Source organism: Phaseolus vulgaris, chromosome 3 (genome assembly GCF_051622355.1).
Source record: "Phaseolus vulgaris cultivar YP4 chromosome 3, ASM5162235v1, whole genome shotgun sequence".
In the NCBI taxonomy this organism is placed as follows: Eukaryota; Viridiplantae; Streptophyta; class Magnoliopsida; order Fabales; family Fabaceae; genus Phaseolus; species Phaseolus vulgaris.
The window spans coordinates 14606422-14624222 of record NC_143500.1 but is presented as its reverse complement, the minus strand read 5'-3'; the positions used below and the strand labels follow the sequence as shown (position 1 = coordinate 14624222).

The 17801-nt window shown below is 32.8% G+C and overlaps 1 protein-coding gene across 3 annotated transcripts; it reads right to left on the bottom strand.

The window, feature by feature from the left end:
• Nucleotides 1-790: 790 nt before the first annotated feature.
• On the bottom strand, nt 791-12596 carry LOC137806689 (binding / calmodulin binding protein). 3 transcript variants are annotated; one of them, XM_068606926.2, is made up of 22 exons: nt 11818-12596; nt 11245-11713; nt 11050-11135; nt 10693-10806; nt 10401-10589; nt 10224-10286; nt 9854-9910; nt 9351-9473; nt 9157-9273; nt 6748-6855; nt 6524-6659; nt 5824-5955; nt 5147-5323; nt 4224-5059; nt 3721-3898; nt 3398-3633; nt 2849-2912; nt 2512-2705; nt 2007-2196; nt 1407-1632; nt 1156-1311; nt 791-1042 (listed from the first exon to the last, which is right to left on the bottom strand). In XM_068606926.2, the coding sequence occupies exons 1-22, from the start codon at nt 12463-12465 to the stop codon at nt 949-951; spliced, it is 4593 nt and encodes a 1530-aa protein (XP_068463027.1). In that variant the 5' UTR covers nt 12466-12596; the 3' UTR covers nt 791-948. The 3 variants fall into 3 exon arrangements, with proteins under 3 accessions (XP_068463027.1, XP_068463026.1, XP_090156602.1); XM_068606925.2 differs by having other exon boundaries at nt 2512-2729; nt 11818-12557; XM_090300476.1 differs by lacking the exons at nt 6524-6659; nt 6748-6855; nt 9157-9273; ... (6 more) ...; nt 11245-11713; nt 11818-12596 and adding an exon at nt 6032-6157 and having other exon boundaries at nt 2512-2729.
• Nucleotides 12597-17801: the final 5205 nt, after the last annotated feature.

The window sequence follows — 17801 nt, the reverse complement described above, 5'->3', positions numbered from 1 at the left end:
GAAGTGGTTATTAGTCTTTTAATTATGTCTAAGTATCTTGAAATATTAATTTTCTTATGTTTATTATGATTACCTTTATTTAATTTTTAAAAAGTTAATATAATTTTTTTCTGTCATCTAAAAAATATTCAAATGGTTAGTAAAAAATTAGCAAATGTATGATTAAAAATTGATATACACAATATGTATTAATAGGAAATTTTGAGATAAAAAGGGGATTTAAACCTATTTAATTTTGAATATATATTTTTGAAATATACACAATATGTATTAATAGGAATTTTTGTAAAATAATTTGATTTTTTACAATTATTAGATGGTAAAATAAACTTTTTAATGAATTTAAAATTATTTAGTTTTTATATTTTGTTTTGAAGATGTTAAGATAAGTTGTGTTCATTCATGTCATGCCTCATCATGAGAGTGGCATGACTTTGCTTGAAATTTTGATTGCAGCCATGTTAAAGTCCTCTACATAAAGAATAATATGACCTTTATGTGGTTCAAAATTTTCATATGCAAATCTTAAATATATACCTTTGTTAGTTATTAATCTTTGTAGACTGAAATGTTAATCTAAATAAATTTTCACCTCTTTATCTATTTGTCATTTCAACTTGTAAAAACAATCTTATATCTTATATCTATAGTCGTTTTTGCCCTAGTGTATCTCTTTCACATTTAAGAAAAGTCTGGAATCTTGGTTTATTAGTTGTCTAATACTAGTCAATTTTCTTGAATGTATACTTGTAAAATATAAAATCTGCAGAAAACATCAGAAAGCTCACTGTTAAAGGTTATAATAATAATTGTTTGCTTTCAAACTAAATGTTACACTGTTTATAAACAAAGCTCATTCCAAAATCCACGAGTTGAGGACAGAATGTAAATAGAAGTGAACAAAGCTTAACCTCCTTCATCGAAACTTGTTTAAAAACAAAAAACTTTTCATGCCCTTGTTATCAGTTTCAAAATCTCAGCAGCCTCCTTCAATCTTCTCTCTCTGTTTTCTTTGATAACCAGGTTAGGAGCCCTAGGATTTCTGCATTGCCTCAAAACAATTATAGACCCCAAGCTTTCTGTTAGATTTTAATCAACAAACATGGTATTTTAAAAGTTAATCCCTCTAATCTAAAAAAGCAAGTAAAGTCTGACCTTTTCTCGAAAACTCCCTTCCGTTTATGGTCCTCAACAAGGCCGTGCAATCGTTTTAGCAGAGCAGGGGACTTAAAAATCACCTCAACACCTATGCCAGTTGAACATATCTTCTTCAAAAGTTCAGAAGCAATGAAGAAGCCCTCGTTTTTATTCCTGGAACAAGTTATATAAAGTTATAACAAAAGTAGAATAAGAATACTGTACATCAACTTTCAAGGGCTAACTACAACTCTGCACTTATAAACAACCTCAATAACTCCAAGACAATTATCTGTACAGAATTACGACTTTGGATCAACACATGTAGAAGATGAGGATAGCGGGCAAGATTTCGGAGAGTTGATAAAGCATGCTTTAGAACCTCCTGATCAGGTATACTCCGGCTGACTGTTTGAATCAGTCGCAGCAAAGTATCAATAGCCCCTGCAGCCACAAGTTCTTCACAACATTTCTGAGAATGCCCTGTAGCCATGTCTGTGAAAATGCAGACAAACAAATGAGAAAAAGAATGATCATTATAACTGGTCAGGACTTATACAATGAACTACTATTTGAACTGAAAAAGCGAATGCAAGTGAAACTGAATCATCACTAGCACTTGAATCTATATATTTTGTAATTTGGGACAACAGAGTGAAGGAAGGGAATTAGAACAATTTAAATAACAAGAAATGCAACTTAAGGACTCTTTAAAGATATCAGGCCACCTTAATAAATTATAGTAAAAATACCAATTTTTACTTATTTGTGTCAGGCAAATTATTAGAATTAAGAAATTAGACTGCATGTTTGAGAGGCCGTCTCAAAAATAACGCAACAAAATCTAAATTCTGTATGAAAAATCTCACCCAATATTGAACAAGTATGAAGGATGTTACTAAGACTCTTCATATTGAGTAGCTCTGAAAGTGCTGCCAAGAGTCTGTTTATGAGACGCTTGCTGTCATCCACATTTCTGGCAGACTTTTGCATTCTCAAACGCAAATCCAGTAACTGTTCTTTCGAAACTTTACGGGCACGGTAACCTTTCCAGTGGGACTACAAAATTTAGAGAAAAAGAAAAATAAGAAAAAAGGGAAAACCTAGGAAAAAGAAACTAAACATTGATGAAAATTTGGTTAAAAATAATTACAATCACATCAGTAACATCACAAAAGGATTTCATTGATCCATCTACGAATGAAACAATGCATCATAGTGAAAGTGGAAAATAAAACAAAAGAAGAATGTTATTTGTCTAAACTACCCTCTTTACTTACCTAGTGTAAAAGGCAGCATCATAAAACAACCCCCACCCAAATCCCCCGACAAACGAAAATACTAAAGAATTACAGGGTAGTACAAAATACTAACTTGGATGACAATAATACGATATCTCTGAACACTAGCCTTTCGTCTGGCTATCCACCCACGAGTACAAGATTGAATAACAATGGCAGACTTTGTCATCAATTTCTGTAACAAGAGACCCTTCCACCATCGTTGCAATTTCACAACTGAAAGCAAAAATCGACCTAGTGGAAGACTACGACAGCCAACTGGAATGACTGCACTTAGGTTAGAAGCACCACCTACATCAGCATAACAAGATATAATAGTATATGTAGTAAAAGTAAACCCCACAACTAAATCACGCATTAGTACCCTAACGAGATTTTGCATAAAACACTCGTAAAATATGAATATTTACCTAATATTCGATGTCGGGTTAAATGTTCCCTAATGTAGGTTTGAATCACCAACGCAGCATCTTCCTGGCAAATGGCAGTTAAGAGGCTTTAGTAAAATATAAGAACAAAAAAAATAAAAATTCGAAGACAAATGAAAATTAAGAAATAGTTGCAGGCAGTAGCAGCATCATAATTATTTAGAAAAAAGAGATTTAGCTTGTATTTGGTTTGTTTGTAAAACCACAGTACGGATAAAAGCTTGTACCTCGTAGAGTCGTAGCTTGTATACAAATTTTGAAGTTCAACGAGAAACCAAACGTGCTATAAGGCCAACTTAGTTAAACCCCCAAAACACACAATTTGCTCCCTTTCGTTGCTTTTTGGGACAAACGATCATATATTCTATATCATACATGCTTCCGCTCAAATTTCCCGAGAAATTAAAATATATTTAAATCAATAATATTATTAGTTGACTCAAAATACCCTGAGCATGTGAGCAGCAATGATAAATAAATTACAAAAGTGCTACAGCATAGCATATCATAATAACAACTAGAACATCATACCTGGATGACAACATGGCGTCTATAAACAGTAGCATTTCGCCTGGCTATCCACCCACGGGTACATGACTGAATAATGATGGCCGATTTATTCATTAACTTCAGCAACAAGAGACCCTTCCACCATCGTTGCAATTTCACAACCGAAAACAAGAACAGTTCCAATTGAAAACTACAAAACCCAAATGGTGCTGTGCTGCAACTAATAGGAATAATTGTGCCCAGCTTGGAAGCACTGCCTACATCACCAAAACATGAGATAATAGTATTGTGAGATGACAAGAAACCACAAATAAAGTTAGCTTCATAAAACATTAATTAATTACCTAATAGCTGATTCCGAGTTACATGCCCCCTTATAAAGCGCTGGATCTCCAAAGCAGCATCTTTCTGGCAATTGAGAGCCTTTTGGCACTTCAAGCTTCGAATGACACACTGGATCTTTACTACAGCGTCTCTTAGGAACAAGAAGTCCCGCTTTACAAGCCAACCACGGCAATGCCTCTGGAGTCATTAAAGCAACCTATCAAGTTACATAGTATTCTAAAACTAAAACTTACAAAAAAATATGTAAAAGGCATTTTTCTAAATTCAAAAAATTCATACTATTATATGAATTAATAATTTCATCACACGAAACATAACATTAAAGACAATGCCAAATTTTTTTGAAGATGCACTCTTCCATGTATAAGTAACATCTGTACACAGTACTGTTACCAAAAGAAGTAACAGCAAATCGACTCATGAATTTTTTTCATGCAAACTGGAAAGTTATGTAAAATAAACGAGGATAAATATAATTATAACAAGCTAGTCACTGTCTTACTTGAATCTCAACAATGTCCGTCCGACGCGTACAAGCATCCTTTCGGGCAAACCAGCCCCTTAAACAAGACTGAATGACAACAGCTGCTTTAAACTCAATTTTGAAGTGCTGGAAATCATTTACACATCGCCACATCCGAAAATAAGATTGAATTTTTATTACAGCTTGAATCTTATTTAAAAAACTTTTTCTTGACAACCACCTTCGGAAATTTAGTTGAATTTTAGTTGCAAATAGGTGATTCCTACGTGCACCAGCAATCTTTCGGACAAACCAACCCCGTAAGTAAGATTGAATAACAACAGCTGCCTTAAATTCTATCTTGAAGAGCTGGAAAGCATTTACACATCTCCACATTCGAAAATAAGATTGAATCTGTACGATAGCCTGAATCTGATCTAGATAACTTTTTCTCAATAACCACCTACGGAAATTTCGTTGAATTTTAGTTGCAAACAGGTGTTGCTTCTGAGTAGACTTGCAGCACATGAACTTTTTCCAAGCAAGCTGAATGATAATGGCTGCATTTGTTTGAAGATGGAAAGTGACTTTCAGTTGGGAAAAAGATAAATCTTTCTCTCTCTGATCTAGCTGATGAATATATCTAGATCGTGCCATCCTACCAGGGACCAATTTCTGAACACTAATAGCAGCCACTACCATATCTGAAATCAAAAGATCAGGACTTGTACAAGACACTTGCTTATGCCTCCTATAGAGCCAACTCCTAACTGCTTTCTGGATAATCTGTGCTGAGCTCTTTAACCTCAAAAAGGAACGTCTACAAATGAAAAGCATGGCATATCTCTTATATGTTTCTGATAGCTTCAACATTTCTGTGTGATTAAATAAACAAGACAGACCAATAAGTAATGAAAAAATAACCCCAGATAATTTTCGAGAAAAACTGATATATTGCATACCACATGAAGAGTCACAGACTTGAACAGTAGATAATATCACACAGGCTGACTTTTGCCTCACTTTTAGCCAAGCTCTGAAAACAGTTTGCAAAAGGGTAATAGCTTTTACCATCTTCAGAAACCGGCACCGTGCAACCAATCCTCTGAGATGCAGTTGTATTGTTCTTGTAGCATTTTCTAAAAATGTTAAGTACCAATTGTTAACAAGACGACATATATCATCAACAAAACAAGTTTTGCATGCAATTAGCAGATTATTAAGCTGCAATTATAGAGTGGAAAACAATCATATCTGTTGGAGATCCCACATCGACTAGAGATTAGAGTCTTTCATTGTATATAAGTGGGTGCAAACCTCAACCTTATGAGCCGGTTTTATGGGGTTGAGTTAGGCTTAAAGTCCACTCTTTCTTAATAATATCACACGCTTTTACTATGCAATGCATGGAAGAAACTAAAGTTTAAAAGCCTATTTCAATTCACTAGCAAACACATTCATTCCTTTGTATAAATACAAACTAGGACTGATAGGAGTTGAACTAAGCACTGCTTATTTTCCCTTTTTCAGCGATTTTAGGAATTAACAATCTATTGGATTTAGTACTTTTTTTAAACGCTCTGGTAAATATATTAATGACAATAGTAGCAAATAGGATTATGCAAGTCTGAATAGTTACCTCTTCTAATGTTGGTGCTGCATTCAGTGATTTTGGATCCCATCAAATTAGAGACAGCTGGTTTGTTGAGACCGTTTCTTTCAGCCATTTCTTGCCACCAAGTTTGGATCGCCTTGAATTTTCTTGCAGCATCTATGTTAATAGATAAGATATTGATCAAAGATTTTCATATGAAAGAAAACTGATTACTTCATGAATAAAACCATACCATCATTATGATTAATCTGGGATGTTTTGTTTTGGAAACTAATATAATCACATTGAAATATTGTCGCAGAATATATGAAATGAAGAAATGGGACGCTGTTGTCTACTCAGAGCCAACTATCATGCAATGGAATGAATAACTGCAAACGGGCAAGCAATAATTCCTGGTAAAACCTATGCAAAAGGAGATCAAATGTTTTAAAGATAAAGCACAACTGATCTACTAATGTTTTAAATCAATATGAATCCTTCTCACTTTTATTCATGATACCAAGTCATAGAAATCCAAATGATACAACTATCATCACAATGAGATCAGCATAAGTAATTTTATGTGGATAAAAGAATCATTTATCTAGTAATGTCAGGTTTAATATATGCAAAACTCATTCCTCATATCAAAACCAAATTAACACATATCGAAGTTGAACAATAAACACAAACAGATGACATGCAGAAATAATTGAAGTTCACATCATTTGAGTCACCAAACCTTCATTGCCAAGCACATCAGAAGCATCAGGCTTTTGTATTGATTCAGGATTTGAAAGGCACCTTAGCATCCTCAAATGTCTATGGTTCGGACTATGGCAGTCATAACCCAAGAGTTTATGGAAATTTATGTGATCCTGAAAATGAGAGAAGAGAGATGCAAATTAATGCAAAATTCAGAGTACAACAGAAACAGAATGCGATCATAACATTTATTCTGTTTACCAAATTTTTCTTGACAAATAATTGGCTTGCCAGGAAAACCAACAAAATCACCACACTTCGGTCACTGCAAGCACCATTATATTGAAGTAGGTCACTAATTTGAAGTACCTGAAAAAAAAATATACCCGAAATAAATTATACTGCCAATGGTATCAAGTGAGATAAAGCAAATGTATATTTCTTCTCTTTTTGTTTGGGTTGCACAAAAGTACATCCATATTAATTGTGCTTTTATTTAACACAATTTAAATGTCCATAGAATTGATAGAGTACTAAACCAGGATTTGGAAAATGTATGTTTCTAAGACGAAGAAAATGAGAGGGAGAGAATTAGGACAATGTTGGATTGGCATGCTGGGTAGCGATGATGGATAGCAACATAGAGGGGGAAAGTGCGCCTCTTGTAGTTGGTAAGCATTTTTGTTTTGCTGTACAAAAAGAAAAACATTTTTTTGAGACCCTAGATGATCTAAAGATCTTTTTAGATGGTTTACTCCACTAGACGGTTTGATGATACTAGATCATGTGTCTTTGAAGTTTTGATGATAACAAAATAGTCTAAGTATTGAATGAGGATTCTATCATCTGAACGTTCTAACAGTGTTTTGATGTTTTGTGAAACTGCATAGTAGACCATCCAGCATCTACAACATGTCTCAAGTTAGACGGTCTATCAGACCAAAAGTTCTTATATCAGGAAACTATTCGATCAGTTAAATGCACCACGTTTAAACAATCTTCTAGATATTACAAGTGCTGAAAATGATTTTATTCAAACGGCTATATAGTATAGTTTTAAAAGAACATCTTAATGATAGTAATAAGATCTTAAGGAAATAAAAGGGTTTATATGACTCTATAATAATTGTAACTAATTGTCATATATTGTGAATCAGTTTGAAATGCTTCCTTGAGCAGATTTGAAACAAGAGCGCATTGGAAGATCATATCTGAAGTTTCCCTTCTAAGAGTCTACAACAATAAAGACAAAGATATGTTGTGACGAAGTTTATTTAGAATCTCTGTTTTGCTGTTTTGAGCTTCAAAGGTCATATTCTAGGAGCTATATAAAGAGATGAAAGTCAAAGACGAACAATACAATAGCACAAAACTTGTAGAGTCTTATCAAGCTTTTGAGCTTTGAGTGTTCTTGGGAGTGTGCTAAACCTTTGTAATTCTTCACTTTGTGAAGTTAACCTTTGTGAGCTTAATTTGTGCTCTCTTTGAGAGTACTCTTATCCTTTGAGAGTTCTTAATCTCAAGATATAACCTTGGGAGGTTTGTGTACTCGTTTGATTAGTGGAACCTCTTTAACAGTTACTTAAGTGAAAACTAGAGGTAGTCCAAGAGTTGTGGTGAACCAATATAAAAATCTGTTATGCTGTTTTGCTTTGTTGCTATTAAAAGGTTTGTTTCTTTGACTTGTCGATCTGTTAAACTGTCTGTTTTATCTGCAAGAAGAGTAGGCTCCATTTAACACACCCCCTCTATAACCAATTGCTCCAACACATTATTCTATTAGGAGTTTAGGCTCTGGTTTAGGTTATGTTTTAGGCTCCATTTCTGATTCTTAATAAATATCAGTTACCGGCAGGTGCCCTTGTATGCTATTAGCAATAATATAAGAATGTAGGGAAATTTTTAGTTTTCAATAAATAATAACATTTCCAAAAAGTAAAATTTTAAAGAAATGATTTTTGCTCAAGTTTCCACAAAAACATTCGTTTGGGGTATGGGGAGAAGGGTGAACTAACTTCCTCGAATTGAAATAAAAAAATTTAGTGAAAAAAAATACAATGCTAATAAATCATTTAATATGACAATAAATAAAGATTTTAGTAAATTTCTAGAAAACTTGTATAACAATCCCAAATATATTTATGGACCAACTAAACAGAATTTAGTCATTCCCAAGAATTATAATTATTGGGAACCGAGATTTCTGGGTATGAAAAAATTTTCAAGTACCAAACGCCCTCTAAGAGTTCATATTATAAAGTTTATATGAATTCAAGCATGTATCAATCCATTGTATACACTATTGACTATACACATTAAGCATATTTCTTCTCATGCATGCACAACTAGGAAAATGACCATTATTTTCCTTAATCAGCCAAAGTTTGCTACTTCCCACACCAATAACTATAATTAAATTTTAGCACATATTTTTGTGCAGCTTGTGCTTTTGTCGAGGTTTAATCCTAATAGGCCTTTGACATGAGTGTTAGATATACAAAAAAATGCTCTTCATGAAAGGAATTATTTGAAAATTTAACTAATCTGAAACTGAATCACTAACAGGTTTCAAAGTACACCAGTGATCACTTGTCAAGAAGAAATATGATAATGTCTCGGCAACAATTTCAGTATGCATGCAAGTAGATATTAACACATTAGGGTATTTACCTCTGGGAAGTTCCCCAATAATGTAGTCAACTTTTGGGATAGTATAAAATTATACAGTGCATCTGAATATTCATCAACCGACATAATTGATGCCTTGCCACTTTTCAAACTAACTTCCTGTTAAAAGTGAAAAATAAAGCTGATGAACAAGATGTTGTTATCAGAAGCCAGAGGAATCTAAAGAAGTTAAAGACCTTCAAAGAACAGGAATTTTGAAGTTCTTTCTGGAAGTAATAATCAAGTAAGCACCAGACAGCTTTGCCATCAACAAGAGAATGGAAATTGTCAATTGCACAATCATAATTGCCACAAACTGCCTGCAAATATAGAAAAAACAAGGTTACAAATAACATAAGGATTTTTTTCTTAATTAAATACCAAGATCACACAATTACATATGCACAATCTGAAAGTTCAAGCAAAAATAAATAAACTAAAATCCTGAAACAAAGTGTAACAAACAAACTTTATCAAAGAACAACTAGTTATTGATGGTATACACCTAAACAAAACAAAACAAAGTTGTATTTATCTAACTACCCACCACACAGTATAAGTTAAACATGTTGGAAACTTGAAATAATGAATTTGGAATAAATATTATGTTCATCGATACTGATTAGCCTCTTGCTAAACCAAAAAGAAAAAAAAATCTAGAGTAACTACCATGCTTTATTGAAGTATTCTAGGAGCGTACCTGAATCCAATTCAAAAGCAATTCCATAGAGCTAGAACTTGCATTGTTTACGAGAACCTATAAGATGAAAGAAAAACCAAAGCTCTAATATATAGGAATTGTGAGCTTAAAGTGGAAAAAAGTGTAGATATTATTTTATGAATCGAGCTCCTCTAAAGAGAACAACTAACTTCATAGTAAATTTAGTGATCTCAATCATAAATGAGAAGAATACACATGCATAACAAAATATGAAGGTGTTGTAATATCAAAAATTGATTTGTTCATCAATGATTGAGATTACTTACTTAACTCTTGCTCAATTTAGAGGAGCCAATTATTGATTTTATAATTAAATCAAACCACAAAGCTCATCTAACATGGAACATACCTTGCCTCCTTGAATTTTAGAAATTTCCCCTTCTAAACTTGTTTTATCAACCAAAAGAGGAAGCTGCAGGTGAAATGGCATAAAAAACTTCATTGTTGTCTAGGTTATAAGTTAGTATCAATTAAATCACAAGCCAATTGCAGAAACTTAAAAAATAAGGCAAAACAGAACTTCCACCTGCAAATGAACAAACATGTTCCAGAGCAAGGAAACTGTAAGTTCTTTGTCTCCATTAGCAATATCATCTGCCACAATCATGATGCCATCTTCATCAAGTAGTGACCCACCAGCTTGCCTAACATATTGCAGCGCAAGACTGCAGTTTGCTAATTTTTTCTTAGGAGTATCAGAGGGAACTACAATTTTCTGTCAACACAATAGTGATGAATTACAACCTTTAACTAACTGGATTATCAAATGCCAGATATGCTAGTATCATTTCCAACACACAAAAATATATATAACCAACCATGAGGATCGAAGAATTATGCAGCAAGAGCTGAATAGCTCTACACAGTTTTAATCCATCTTGGAGATCTACAAATAAGTCTCCGATCCTGAAATCATACTCGACGAGAGGTTCCTACAAAATCACAAATCATTCAAATAAAACATATATTGACCTGATACAAAATACAATGTCCTTCTTCACAAATTTACTAGTAGTACATTAACATGAAAGTGAAATATTGACACTAAAATGACACATCTGCTATATGTATAAATGTCGAACGCCCTCCCAGATACATGTGCAAGCTCACACTTACATTAACAGACAACTTCACTAAGGTAAATCAGAATTTAGCATATGGAAGAAGTAACTGACCTGTTGATGAGATAATTTGTAACCTAAAATCACCAAATGTGTTAGAAGATTGCCTTCTCCATGCATTACATCAGACGATAGAAATTCTAATTTCCAACCAAAAAAAAAAGTCAAGCTACAATGTAATGTAGAAGCTGCTGTTGCAAAATATTAAAGAAGATAAGAGTAGGCTCGCAAACATGAAAGAGGACCTACCATGAATCAGCTGACTGCTTGATTTAATCCAGGATTCTGGTTTGAATAACAAAGGAGAACCCCCATCCAATCCATCAATACCATACTCCAGTGGAAGGTAACTCTGACATTTAGCTTTATCCAGAACAAGCACAAGCAACAAAATTCTTTTCAATATCACATTCCCCATATTCTCATAGTAACCTGACCTATACACGCCTTCAACCATTTTGTTATAAGCATACGCTTTAGCTAAGCCCTCATGCGAAAAAAATAATTTGTCAACGACCATTCTCAAGAACACAGCATCATGATCAGAATCCACATCACTATTTAACACCAAGGAGTCACCGCCAAAAATCACATACAATCCAATTCGCAACCAAGTTGAATTATAACACATGAGAATTCTCGTGGCCTTATCCTTCAACCCGACATCAGTTACTATAGGGCAATGCGCCTTCATATTCAGTCTTCCTTCGTCAATTGCCTAAGAAAGGTAACACACGCATAGTTCAACAACTAAAGATCAAAATGGATACGAATTTGACGCGAGTTGCAAAGCCTATGGTAATTAATGGAAGCAAAACGAACCTTGGCGACGCGATTCATTTGTAGGAAGATCTCTTTACAAGCTGCGATGCTGAAATACAAGCTCATTCGCTGCTTCAAATCGCCGAAACTGCAAACATCCTTGAGAGAATCGCTGAGGTGCGAAAACGAGGAATCAGGAACCTCAGCCGCCGTAGCAGCATTTTCCTTGGCGGACCACGTCTTCCTCTGGCGCTTGGGAGTGCGCCAGGTGGAATCGATGCCGACGACGGATGTTACCGGGGCGCCGTCTCGCTTGCCGTTGGTAGCGGGAGCGGAAGCATCCGCGGCAGAGAAGTGGCAGCCACAGGAATTAGGATTTTGGAGGAGAAAGTTGAGCCAGACTGAGAGAGACTTGGCGAGGGATTTGAGGGAGCGCTCCTTGTTGATTTGGGCCTTACGGGAGGACTGAGACTGCTCCAATTGGAAGGCCTTGAATTTCTTGGCTGTGGCGGCGGTAGATGGTTTGTTGGGGCGGCGGTGGAAGGAGGAGGAGGTAGGTGCATGTTTGGAGGCGGTGAAGAATTGAGTGGCGGGAGAAGGGGCGGTGGTGAGAGAGAAAGGTGGGCGTCTGGGAGTGGTGAAGTTGGAGATGTCCTTGAGAAGAGAGGAAGAACGGAGACAAGGAGAGGGAGGCTCATCGGAATCCATTGCACTCTGCTCTTTCTGTTGCTCTCAATTCCCAACTGGGAAAAAACAACTAGAATCACTCTCCCTCTCCTTTTGAATTTTGAATTTCAAAATCTTCTTCTGACCGTTTGCTTTGCTTTTTGTACCTATGCTTTCTTTCTTTATTCTATGGTTCATGTATAATAACTTTTTGATGTCCTTTCCTGTTAATATTTTTTTGTTAAAATTGAACAAAGTATACATTATAAAAGATAAAAACTTATTATTAAAAATTAAATATCTTATTAAATTATAAAAAAAAAAATCACAACTAATAATTATTAAAATAAATAAATTTTTATAATATTTTTTACTGTGTAAGTATTGTTTTACTATGTACACTTTTTTTACGATAATAAAACATTAAAAAGTAAAACTTATTTTTTGTAATAATTATTAAAATAAAAAATATATTCATAAAAATTAATTATAAAATAAATCATATTTATAATTTCACAATAGTTAATTAATTAATTTATAAAAACAGTTATAAAATAATAAAATAAATTATATTAAAAAAAAATAGATTTAGTATTAAATCGTGTACACTAAAAACTATTCCATAACCATTATAAAAATATTATTTATTAATAGTTATAGGTAATTATTAAAATAAAAATATTATTAAATCTATAAACAAATATTCATATTAAAAATATTATAAAATAAATATTTTTTATTATTTTATGATAGATAATTAATTGAATTTTAAAAAATAATTATTAAATTCAATTATATATATATATATAATTTTGTAAAAATAGTATTAAAAAATTATTTAATTATTGCTTTTCAAAGGAGAAGCTATTTAATTATTTTAAAAATATTATTCAATTATTTATTCATTAAATAAATAAATAAATTATTTTTATTTATTAAAAGGTACAATTGTTCGACTAAAACACGTAAGAAATTTCTAAATGGTATATATAAATTATTGATGAATTTAAAATAACAGTTATCTAAATATATAAAACGGTAAGAAATCTTGTATATAAAAGAATAATTAAAACAAATAATCCCCTTAAGAAGCCTTAACTGTAATAGAAACAAGAGTTAAAAAACTATTATGAAATTTAAAAACCGAAAATCAAATAAGAAAACTGGCCTTTGAACTCTTAATTTGATTTTTTTTTTACAATTTGCTATTAAAAATAGACTCATATCGCTCGTGAAATTTGTTATGTTTATAACCCTTATTATTTATTACATGTTTAGTATCGTAATTATATTATAATTATAATAATGTTTGAAAGCAAGTAAGAGACGATGTTTTTTAATTTAATGGTTGTTAAATAAAATATACATAGAAAAATGATTTTATAATTATTAAAAATAAATCAACTCAAACTATATTTTTTAAATAAAAATCATACTTAATAAAGTGGATAACAAATAATTTAGACAATGTTAACCTTTTAGAATTTAGGATTTGTAAAACATGTACCCTTTGAGTGCAGGATAAGTTATATTATTCGGTCTCGGTGATCGACCGACCACATTAATATACATTAAAAGTGTTCAATAAATGACAACAATGATAATTATGAAAATTATGATCATGTCCTTCCGAATCCGAGTGACATCCCCAAGAAATCAGCTATAAATCAGGAATCATGCTAGAAATCAATTAACATTGATATTTGATAGATTCGGTCCATCACAACAAAAGTCCGTAACTAAACGCTATAAATAAACTTTCTATAAAGGTGTAAGGTACGCTTTAATCAGCTTTCATTATACACTTTTAACACAAAATACATACTTGATTGTCGAAATACATTTTTCAAGTCAACCCCGACCGAGCACCAACAATTAAAGGAGTGAGAAGACAACCGACACATCAACAATTGTATATCTAGGCCCACTTTCTTTGTCTATACAAGTTCAATTGGCGCAACTTACTTAATAATTAGCGGTCCTTGTCGAACGAACGCGATACTACATGCAACTCTTCAGTCAAGGAAGCTTGCTTAATAAGGTTAGACAATAATAGGCACATATATATTATTTTTGTGAGAGATGATTCATATAAGTTTTGTATTTAGGTTGTACAAGTTTCACGCATTTGTCAATAATATTAAGATTGGTTAATACTAATGTAAACAATGGATAGATTGATAGAAATTGATGGATCAATACAAATTTCACTAAATTGTCAGAATTATTGAATGCAATATGTTTCCAAAAAGCAATACACTATTGACCCATCATTATAAGGTGAAAAAGATATTGTCTCATGGATATGTAAAACAAAATACATGTTTATCTTGAAAAAGATATTGTCTCATGGATATTTTTTAAAATTGTTGTCATTAATTCTTAATGAAACCTAAAAACAAGACATGTTGATCAATGATAATGACTTACTTATATAATATACATATTACACATTAATGAAATGTACAAATGCATATTATTGTTGTCCATGCATTGCATGGTATAACCCTATGAGTGAAACTCCTAATCAACCCCACTATTGGATTAGAATATTGCTTGAGATAATGAAACACTAAAAACAATATATATAACTGCTTAACAAATATAAGTCACATATACCTACTTTTTCTTTGAAATATGATGAATTAGGTGTGTCGGTCTTGCAAGAATATTTGGAGTTCTTATCCCACTAATTGAACTTCCTCTGTTTGCAAATGGACTCGAGTAGTGACATCTTGAACCACAACTTTTGCATAATTAGGTAAGATGCCCGTGATGTATATGATTGACCATCGAAAATACACTTTCTCAATAGTCACTAGATGAGGAGGAACTTTTTCAATAAACAGTTGACATTGATAAGAAATACCTTGCATCTTCATCACCACCATCATCCTTCATTTTGTATCATGACTTCGTGCACTTGAACACTTATGCAATGTTTCAAACTCTCTTTTAGACAATATGCAATTGTCAAGACAACACATGTATTTTCTTTTACATATCCATGAGACAATATCTTTTTCACCTCATAGTGATGGGTCGACAGTGTATTACTTTTTTGAAGCATATTGCATTCAATAATTCTGACAATTCAGTGAAATTTGTATTGATCCATCCATTTCTACCAATCCATCCATTGTTTACATTAGTATTAACCAATCTTAATATTATTAACAAATGCATGAAACTTGTACAACCTGGATACAAAACTTATATGAATCATCTCTCACAAAAATAATATATATGCGCCTATTGGAAACATTATTAGCTGCTCTTGTCAAACGAACATGAAACTACATGCAATTCTTTGATTAAGGTAGTTTGTTTAACAATTAGCGGCCATTGTCGAACGAAAGCAACACTACATGCAACTCTTCGGTCAAGGCAACTTGCTTAACAATTAGCAACCCTTCCCAAACTAACGCGTAATATGCCGATACGGTTAAGGAAGTTTTGCCTTAAAACGGTAATCCCGACCAATCCCTTCAGTTAAGGAAGCTTTGCCCTCATGAGACAATCTCTCTCAAACGGTTAAAATGAAGTTTGCTTCGATTAAGGAAACTATCTTAAAACAACAATCCTCAACGCTCAGCTGGTGTTTAACCTATCTGAAGCTCGACATAGCTTATTTAAATCATATTGATTCAAGCATACACTCATAATTCAAAATTGTAAAGCAATTCAAAAGCCCAAAGTGGCATCCAAAGGATCTTAGTCCTAACAATTGTTTCGACATACATAGTTAAAACTATAAAGTGTCAATAGAGGCATTCAAACAACCACTGAAAAAATCAAAAGGAATAAGGTCGTCAATCAATGAAGTACAAGAATTCATACCTTGAAGCACCTAGCAGTCACATCTAGACTTTTCTGAAATAAAGATTCATCGAGCCTAGGAGCAAGTGTACCGGTCGATATCGGACAAGCCATGACACTCGGTCTCAATGACTGACCGACCACATTAATATACATTAAAGACATTCAATAGATGACAACAATGACAATTATGGAAATCATGATCATGTCCCACCGAATTTGGTGACATCCCCGAGAAATCAGCTAACATTGGTTTAGTGGAAGATATTGATTTATTAAAGATATTTTCCAAATATACCAATATACCTTCCTATAAATCAGGGATCATGCTAGAAATCAGTTAACATTGATATTTTATAGATTCACTCCATCCCAACAAAGGCCCATGACTAAACACTATAAGTAAACTCTCTACAGAGGTGTAAGGTACTCTTTAATCAACTTTCATTCTACACTCTTAACACAGGATCGTCAGAGTACCTTTTTCAGGTAAACCTCGACCGAGCACCAACAATTAAAGGAGAAGACTTGAAGTGAGGAGCAAGAAGACAATCGACCATCAACAATTGTACAACCAGTTTCAGGTATTATCTAGGTCCACTTTGTCTATACAAGTACACATGTATACATAAAATATTAGTATACAAATTAAGTTTAAAGCAATGTCTCATTTTACATTCATATAAACACACCTTATACACCTATATATGTACTTCTAGAGTTTGAAAATTCATAGTTTATCATCATCATATAAACAATAACACAACTGAGAGGTAAGTTATTAAAAGAAAGGTATCATTCTATCATAGGTTATAAAAAACATTTAAACAATAAATGTATACAATGATCATTGCAATTTCTGATCATGTCACTAAATGCACGCACTATGTACACATATATTCACTCAGATCATTTTTGGATCCCAGTATCAAGGATATTCCCAAAAAAATATATCTACAAAACATGTATTAAGAAAGTTCTATAAGAGACAAACATAATTTACATATAAGCATCTCACACTTCGTCTCTATGGATACACAGTAAGTTTAAGGCATTTAGAATATAAGACTCATAACAAGTCAAATATGCAATAAACATTGATTTTTTGTGGATGCAACACTTATTATATATTACAATAAGCATAATATGCTTGTTGAAAGAAGAAATTAACATTGACTTTTTGTATAAAGAACAAAACCATAAAACAACATCTTTCTTCAAAATTGTTGTCATTAATTCTTAATGAAACCTAAACAAGACATGTTGATCAATGATAATGACTTACTTATATAGTATACATATTACACATTAATGTAATGTACAAATGCACATTATTGTTGTCCATGCATTGCATGGTATAACCCTATGAGTGAATGATAAGTGCCAAATTAAAATTGGTCGTTATAAGAGTCTATATTTAGTCACTGAAATCATATCAATCGCAATGGGAGTCTCTATTTAGTTACCGAATTAGCCACTACAATATTTTTTTTAATTAATTATTAGCGACCGAAATAGTGGTCGCTATCACCTTCTATTTCAGTCACCGATTTAGCCAT

Coding starts and splice junctions, on each gene's coding strand:
- LOC137806689 (XM_068606925.2), bottom strand. CDS start 12,465: ATGGATTCCGATGAGCCTCCCTCTCCTTGTCTCCGTTCTTCCTCTCTT. Junction 2,730..2,848: donor AACCCGACATCGAATATTAG/GTAAATATTCAT, acceptor ATGCTGATGTAG/GTGGTGCTTCTAACCTAAGT. Junction 1,043..1,155: donor AAGGGAGTTTTCGAGAAAAG/GTCAGACTTTAC, acceptor GAGGCAATGCAG/AAATCCTAGGGCTCCTAACC.